The sequence below is a fragment of the Camponotus floridanus genome, unplaced genomic scaffold (assembly GCF_003227725.1).
Source record: "Camponotus floridanus strain SB8 unplaced genomic scaffold, Cflo_v7.5 scaffold19, whole genome shotgun sequence".
NCBI classification, from domain to species: Eukaryota; Metazoa; Arthropoda; class Insecta; order Hymenoptera; family Formicidae; genus Camponotus; species Camponotus floridanus.
In genome coordinates this window covers 1,593,301-1,602,136 of record NW_020229314.1, presented here as the reverse complement: position 1 = coordinate 1,602,136, position 8,836 = coordinate 1,593,301, and the positions used below count along the sequence as shown (strand labels likewise).

Genomic DNA, 8,836 nt, shown 5'->3' with positions numbered 1-8,836 from the left:
ATTCATTTTGTAATAAAGTTCCTTTGGCAAATGTTATGATGCTTAGGCCTAAATAAGTTATAGTTGACTATAATAAAATTCCAATATGTCATTCCATCAGAAATGTTTCTGATAATGCAAGAGACAAGTCTTGAAACGTTAAAACTCATTTTTTAAGAATTTTAAAAAAATATGATTTCTTCAAAGTGTTTTTTCTGCGAATTTAATAATTACATACAGTGCAAAATAAACTCCATCTTTTTATTCTTGTTCTTATGCATTGCAGGAACATTACATTTTCTTAATTTAGCTTCACATTAGTGTTTTGATTGTATTATAATAGCATGTGAAAAGCTAAAATAAAAAATTTAAATATATATTAATATATATAATGCATTCGTTCTTCCAAAATTTCATACTAATTTACTAAATAATTATCTAGAATTTTGAATAGTTTGAAAGTATGATCAAGGCTTCGTAATATAAGGGGCATTTAGATTATTACACAGTAAGATTTTTGTTAAAGTTTTTAATGGTTTTGCAAAAGATGAAGTATTATGCAGAAGTATCACTTTTTTCCTGCTATAATGATTCCATCATATTTCTGCTGGAACCATTTCATAGCGTCTTCTTTGGTTAGCCTATGCTGGAAACCAACTTTGCCTGTTTTTCTTCTTCGATGTGCCACATTAAATCCTACAAATTAAATATAAATTCAATAACTTGTATTTTATTATTTATAAAAAGAATATGACTTTCTAAATTTCATTATTAATTTTATGGAAATATTGTTTAATTGTAGCATCAATTAAGTAACACACCCAGTAAAATGAAGTGGGTATGAGTTGCAAATATGAAGCATTTCCTCTAGCACATAATTAATAATTATAGATATCATTACATACAAAACAGATATCTATGATACCAGATAATGTGCTGTCTAATGTATTTAAAAAGTTATATTGCTAACCTGGACGCCCAAGAACAACGTAGAAGTCTAATCCATAGATACCAATACTGGGATCATATTTGATTCCCAAATCGATGTGTTCTTGAATGCCAAAGCCAAAATTTCCAGTGCCCGAGAAGTTCTCTTTTTTCAGTTCATATTCTCGCACCTATAATCAAATAATATTACAATCACAAAAAGAAAAAGAAAAAGAGAGAGAGAGAGAGAAAAAGATTCCTTGACTCACCTTTAGGCCGCGTTCGAGAATTTCTTCAGCTTTTGCACCACGGACCGTGCAATGTACAGCTATCTTCTCGTTACGCCTTATGCCAAAAGAACGTACTGTATATCTGGCTTTGGAGAACACAGGTTGTTGTCCAGTCAGTTGCTCCAAGACCTATGTGTATAAAGGATTAATTTTAATAATTAAATATATCAAAGATATCTCAATTAAAATAAAAATCGTTTGTAAAACTTACCTTGGCAGCGCGCGTCAGCCTATCACCAGATTCTCCGACACAAATGTTCAAGCAGAGCTTGCGGATTCGTACTTCACGCATTACATTCTTGGAAGCGTCTTTCGGTTCCCTCTTCACTTTTTTGTCGATCTTCTTCTCGACCTTCTTCTCGGGTGCTTTCTTTACATCCTACAAGTAAAAAATATAGTTTATTACATAAAATTTATCATACGTGGACCAGTATTCTCCTAGCCTACCTAATCCATATCGATAAAACGTATTTTCAATCAATCATTGGTGTATGAATTTAAAAAAATCAATATTATTTAAAAAAAATTCATTAAGAAAGGGAAGCAAAAATTTATTATTAAACAAGCTTATAACAGCAATAAATTAAATACGAGCCGATGTCTTTCGGTCAAAGACAAGCGTGCGATCTCATCCATGTGTCACAGCACTACTTATAATATCATCGTCTTTGTAAAAAACGAACATAATCATCAACTTATTATTGATATGAGCTATTTCCATATTAAGATGATATTTAATAGAATTGAACGATGTAAGAGATACAATCGGATCAAAGCAAGCATTTCGGGGCAAAGAAAACTCACCGCCATGATGAAGAGAAAAGATGGAATTCACGCGGCACGATCTTACGATGAAAACTAGGGTGCGTTCCGTTTGTTCCGTTTCGCGTATAATGCGCATGAGCAACATGAGAATCGTTCCATTTTACTCCATGCGCAGTTTATGGGCGCATGAACGATCTCCCACCATCACAATACGCCCTCTGTGGACCTTAAAAACGTGGACATGAACTATGAAGCTAATATCTAGACCAAGAACTCCTCCTCGATCGACACCAATTAGAATGAAGAGCAACGAGCTTTTTCCTCTGATTGGTCAATTAAACAGTTCGACATTTTTAGTGTCAAAGCATATCTTGTCAACTGTGCTTTATGTCTCGAATATGAATGCTTAGCAGCAGATTCAAAATTCAGAATTGTTAGAATCAGTTGTGCCGCGTGTTTAAGATCTTAATTTATATACAATTTGCTGTGTGCAAATCGTTAACAATGGATCAGAGTTTTGAAAATTGGGATGTCTCAGAAGACCGATTAGCCGGATTCCATCCGAGTGGTGATTCCATCGTAATTTCCGACAGCGATGAGGACGTCGTCGAGAATTCCGTTACAGCGGCAAGTAACAGACGTGCAATCGTCGTCGAAAGTAACGACGAGGACACCGATTCAGGGACTTCGACACCAGAACAGTAAGATATTTCGTCCGTTATTCTTTCTTTCGCGATCAAACGGAAAATCTTCTTTAGTTTTTTTATGGACGTCTTTGATCTGTTCGACGATCAATATACTCAGGCCAACAATTGGTTTAAACGGAGAATCTTTATAAAGAGAAAAATTATAAAATAATTTTTTAATTATAAAATTTAATTATAAAATAATTTTTTAATTTTAAAATTATTTTATAATTTTTCTCTTTATAAAGATTCTCCGTTTTTGATTTTGAAAAATCAAGAGTGCTTTGTCCGTTATCACATTTGTATACATAGACTGATAGATAATAGATAAAATGAAAAACAAGGGCAAATAAAAAAATATTTAGAGATATGCGATCGCGCGCTGCATAGATTTCGTCGACAATGTTATTGTCAATGTTGAGAACAAGCATTCTTGAATGATCAAAAAAATGAAAAATAATTCGAACGGTTGAGTTTTTCTGATAAATAGAGACTTCGAGAAACGTTTCAATCGTGTAGTTCAAAGGAAGATCAAAATAGTAGATTCGGGTGAAAGCGCTGATGATAGCCAAGAAGAATATCATACCATTTGCCATTTGCATAATTCTGATTCAGATAAAGAAAATTTTGCAGGTAAAGATTATTTATGGTGTTTATGGTATTTTATCCAATATAATATATTTTACAACTTTATATATTTTAAAGATGTTTATTATTAAAATAATATCACAGAATTATGTATTTTCACTCAATTATACTGTTTTATATATTCTACTTTATATTGTTTTATAGATTCTATTTCATATTCACCTATTGAAAGCAATGATAATAAAAAGAAAGATATTCACAATAGCACTAAAGAAAAAATAAAAGGATTAAAACACAACTATTCTAATAAATCTCTTGTTAATAATTCACATAAGCAAAATGATGAAATTATTCATGAAATATCAGATTATAAAATATCAGATCATGAAATATCAGACTATAAAATATCAGATTATGAAATATCAGATCACGAAGCACAGAAAATGGAAGCGTTTCATGATGTAGCAACTATTGTACATGATACAGGTATTTTCAAAAATTAATCTATATATATATATATATATATATATATATATATATATATAAAGCTAGATTAATTTTTTTATATAACTCTGTAATTTGTAGATTCCAATTCTGAAAGATACAGTGAATCCGAAGTAGCATTATCTATTGCGAAACAAGAAATTGGTGTTGGAAATATAGATCCATTAGTAGCACAAAAAAGAGCAGTTCTGATTTGCAAATTAGAACAGCTTAAAAATCAATTAACTAAAACAAAAGTAAGTATAAGAAAATATTTAATTCGCTTATTTACTCTAGTTCATTTATAGTTAATATAGCAATATTAGAAGAGAAACAACTACTTTTATATATAATAATTGTGTATTTAAATTAATAAAATAAATATGAATAATTTCTGTATATAAAAAAGAAACATTTTTCTTAGATATAAAAAAAATTTTTTTTTTTAGTTATTACTTAGTCAAGGAAACATTGAAATATTACCTGATAAAGGAGAAAGACTACATAAAAGTATACGTGAACAAGAAACAGAAATTGAGAAATTGACACTCGAATTGGAGAAAACACCTTTAATACAAAGCTTAAATATCCAAGAAAATAAAGTATCCAAAAAATCACATCTGGCAAAAAAAGAATCATTGCCCATTAAAGATGAACCAGATCACTCAGATGATTCAGATCACTCTGATTATTCATATTTGGACATTAATAACATACCAATGAAACCGACCACATCTCCCGAATTAAGACAACTGGGCGAAAAGGCACAAGCTACAAGAGATAGAGAGCTTGCTTTAACAGTTGAACGATTACAAGATTTGCATGGATCACTTGTCGCTCGTCCAACAGAGAACGAAAAAGCAAAGGATCCAAGAGGATTACAAGTACAATTAATGCCACACCAACAACATGCTCTTGCATGGCTTCTATGGAGGGAACAACAGAGGCCGGCTGGTGGCGTTTTAGGTGAATAAAGAACGATTTATTCTGTCCTATTATTTATTGTATTCTATTGTCAGAGAAAATAAATTTTTGTTGAATTTTTTTTATTACAGCTGATGATATGGGTTTAGGTAAAACATTGACTATGATATCTTTGATTATGACTACTCTGATTCAAAAAGACTCACTGGATGAAAGTGATGACAGTGATGACGATGAATGGAACAATGATCACAAACATTTATGTATGTACAACTTTATTTTAGCAGAGAAAAATCTATATTTTCTGCTTTTCTTGAAATAACTTTTTCTTTTTTTTCGAATTATTTAAATTGAATTATTTAAATTAATGAGATAAGTATTTAATATAATTCAATTAATTTTTATATTAATTATTATATACTATTAAAATAATTGTATTGGATTATTATCTGCAGATCATAAAGGTGGTACTCTAGTGGTATGTCCTGCATCTTTATTATTTCAATGGAATAATGAAGTGCAAAACAGATGCAAACGCGGTCTACTAACCGTCGAGATATATCATGGTAGCAATCGAGAGAGTGTTCCTAAACGCTTGTCGAAAAATGACATAGTTATTACGACGTACAATATATTAAGTCGAGAACATAAAACCAGATCTACATTATATAAGGTATAGTGAAATCTAGAAATATTATTTATAATAAATAGGCAAAAATATAAAAAATTATATCAATGCAAATAAATCAAAGGAATCTATTTTAAGTTTTAACAATTAAAAATTTTTTTGTAGATTAACTGGAAAAGAGTGATACTTGACGAAGCTCATGTAATAAGGAATCATAAGAGTCAAGCATCATTAGCTGTTTGCGAACTTAAAGCAAATAAACGATGGGCTCTTACTGGCACACCTATACAGAATAAAGCAATGGACTTGTATTCCATTTTAAAGTTTCTCAAATGCTCACCATTTGATGATTTACGTGTCTGGAAACGATGGGTAGATAACAAAAATGCTGCGGGCAATCAAAGATTGGCGACAGTTATGAAGTCTTTGATGCTGAGAAGGACTAAACAAGAATTAATAGAAAAAGGCGATTTGGAAAGTTTACCCGATAAATTGATCGAAGAGGTGATAGTAAAACTCGATCCACAGGAACAACTTGTATACGAAAAAGTTTTAATTTATTCCCGTACTCTATTTGCACAGTTCTTAGTTCAAAAAGCAGAGAAAGAACATATGTCTAATTTGTATAGTGGAAATGATGGACTTGCCTATCTTTCAAATCCAAGTAAGCTAAATATTGAATTTGATGTATCAATACATTTTATGCATACAATTATTACCTGTTCCTTGTTTTACTATTTAAAGATATACCATTTTCAAAAGCTCAAAATAAGTTAATGGCGATGCATGCCGATGTAAAAACGCATCAGATTTTGGTGCTTTTATTACGATTGCGTCAGTTATGTTGTCATCCACCATTGATCCATGCAATGTTGGATCAGGATGATATAAGACATAATGAGATAACGGATACAGAAAATGTGGATCCTGACTTATTATCACACATGAGCAATATGTCGCTTAATGAAATCGATAAGGAAGGAAAAAAGGAAGTTGATATTGATAGCAGAATAATTGAGAATTTACTTACTGCCGAAAATCCGATATTTCGTGATGATCGTATTAGTTCTAAAGTGAGTAACAATAGTATCATTTATAAAAAAATCTATGCTATTATTTGCATGCAATTAATGTGATATATAATTCAGATGAGGACTTTGCTTAATATGGTTAAAGAAATTTTACAAAAGAGTGAGGATAAACTTATTATCGTTTCTCAATGGACTGCTCTGCTAAACGTTATAGCATCACACCTGTCTTCAATAAAAGGTGCTACATTTAGTAAATTTACCGGAAATGTCGCCATTAAAGATCGCCAAGTATGTTGTAGATAGAAATTGCTATTTAAGCATGTAATTGTTTATTTTAAAAAAATTGATATTTATATGTAATCTTTTTTGCTACAGAGTATAATAGATTCTTTTAATAGCCGAAATTCCGACCCGAGAATCTTGTTGCTCTCACTTACAGCTGGTGGAGTAGGATTAAATTTAGTTGGTGCTAATCATTTATTGTTATTTGACATTCATTGGAATCCACAGTTGGAGACACAAGCACAAGACAGGATTTATCGCTTTGGTCAGAAAAAAAATGTCCATGTTTATAAGTTAGTACATTTTGCATTAAATTTTCTCACGTGTATTGTTCTCTTTAATATTGAGTATTTTTAATTTTAGATTCATTTGCCTTAATACAATAGAAGAACGCATAAAGGGTTTGCAAGATCGAAAACTTGAGATAGCAAGCAATGTGCTAAGTGGTGACAAAAATAATAGTGCTACAAAACTCACTCTAAATGATCTTAAGTCATTGTTTGGTTTTTAATTTATTTTATTTTATGATACATGTAGAGTAAATATAATACGTTGGTACATATTTATATATTTTATCGGAGAAGCGCTGAGCTATAGTATGATTTTTTATGCTTTCACTTTATTGTATTTATTTGTATCAGAAAAGGCTTATCAACTCTTCTGAAAAATGTATGGAGTGAAGGATTTAATTCTAAGATCTGTCAACTATAAATCTACTATTTTTATACAAAATTACATATCACTCCAATGGACTTGGGCCAATTGCATTCAATATTTTACTATTTATTAATCTATAAATTGAAAAGAGAATCGTAATTTAACATATACAAAGATGGCAACAAAATCATGCTCATATACACTCCTGTCTACTTTCTTGCAGACAAATTGTGTCACTGTTAAATCCTGCAAAAAAAAATATAAATTTTTACTGTTGTTTTGATTCAGTAATCTGAAATAACATTTTACTTTAATATTTGAAGAAATTCTGAAGAATTAGAAAATAAATGATCTCATTTTTATTTAAATAAAAAAAAATAAATAATATTTATCAATCATCGTTTTAAAATTTTAAACATTCAAGAAATTTTTTTATGTTTAATAAAAAAATAAAAGATAAAATAATTTTAAAATTACACGTTTATCACATACTTATTATTTCTTTTAGTATTAATTGCTTTCTATAATCCATATCTAATACATATTGTGGACAATATGGATATAATACATATAGTATATATATATATATATTTTTTTTTTTTTCTATATATTACTGACTTTTCTGGATTTTTTGCCCAAAAGCTAGATAACATTCAAGACAATTTGGCGTATAATTTCATAATTATCCTGGAGAGATATACAAACTTCCCTGAAAAAATTTGCTGGGATCTCTGTGAAAGTCCAATTCTGCTATTGTTTCAAGAGCTTAAATACATACTCTTGGATTTTGAGAACGAGCATAATTGTCAATTAATATATGTTACAGCATCATCAATAGTATTTATTATTAGATAACGTTCCAACTTGGAAAGAACGTATTTGAATGCCATGTCATGTATCGGACAGAGATGATAAACTGCAGACAGCGTGTGAGGAGAATATGCTGGCACTGGAAGGGCACGCGAATGTTATTAATTAATTATCTCCTTTTCCATGGAATTTTTATAATAAAATTTTGAATATTTAAGTATTTGAATTTTTATAAAAAATTAAGATATTATAAAAGACGCGAACTATTTATTATTTAAACTACATTTAAAAAAGAAATATTAGAATGAAATTTTGAATTAGACAATCCTGTGCGTCAAATCGTTTATGTATAGTGAACATATAAAAAATATATTTTTATATTACGTTAAAAATATGATAAATTTAATAAAATTAGCTATTTGAAATAAAATAGAATTAATTAGGATTAAATAAAAAAATTGAAGACATATATGGTGCAAAGTTGCATATATAAGCATGAAAAACAATTTATTATATAACTATTAATCTCCTAAAGTTAGATTTCTTTTGTAAATAAATAAAATAAAGAATCAAAGGTGTTATAAAAAAATTTTAAAATTTGAGGTAAATAATACTTGTGTAAGAAAAAATGCGCCCTTAGTATTTAAATATATTTATTGTTCAATTTGGAGGTACGACATATCTCTACTGCCTAAAATGATTACATAGCACCTTCATTAAAGGGCTTCCTGTCGTAAACATAATCGAATCAACGCAAATCATTTGATAAGTACATGAAATTCAAGT

General features: G+C 29.6%; 2 protein-coding genes across 3 annotated transcripts; one reads left to right on the top strand and one right to left on the bottom strand.

The window, feature by feature from the left end:
- Positions 1-491: 491 nt before the first annotated feature.
- On the bottom strand, positions 492-2,182 carry LOC105248203 (60S ribosomal protein L11). The gene is made up of 5 exons (XM_011252853.3): positions 2,001-2,182; positions 1,408-1,575; positions 1,176-1,325; positions 950-1,097; positions 492-675 (listed from the first exon to the last, which is right to left on the bottom strand). Exons 1-5 carry the CDS (start codon positions 2,004-2,006, stop codon positions 548-550), a joined length of 600 nt encoding a protein of 199 aa, XP_011251155.1. The 5' UTR covers positions 2,007-2,182; the 3' UTR covers positions 492-547.
- A 178-nt stretch (positions 2,183-2,360) lies between these two features.
- Positions 2,361-7,511, top strand: LOC105248251 (transcription termination factor 2). Of its 2 annotated transcripts, none has more exons than XM_025407842.1 (12): positions 2,361-2,662; positions 3,138-3,280; positions 3,440-3,721; positions 3,821-3,975; positions 4,168-4,684; positions 4,774-4,905; positions 5,098-5,315; positions 5,436-5,934; positions 6,033-6,343; positions 6,419-6,589; positions 6,677-6,876; positions 6,947-7,511. In XM_025407842.1, the coding sequence occupies exons 1-12, from the start codon at positions 2,466-2,468 to the stop codon at positions 7,092-7,094; spliced, it is 2,973 nt and encodes a 990-aa protein (XP_025263627.1). In that variant the 5' UTR covers positions 2,361-2,465; the 3' UTR covers positions 7,095-7,511. The 2 variants fall into 2 exon arrangements, with proteins under 2 accessions (XP_025263627.1, XP_025263626.1); XM_025407841.1 differs by having other exon boundaries at positions 6,015-6,343.
- Positions 7,512-8,836: the final 1,325 nt, after the last annotated feature.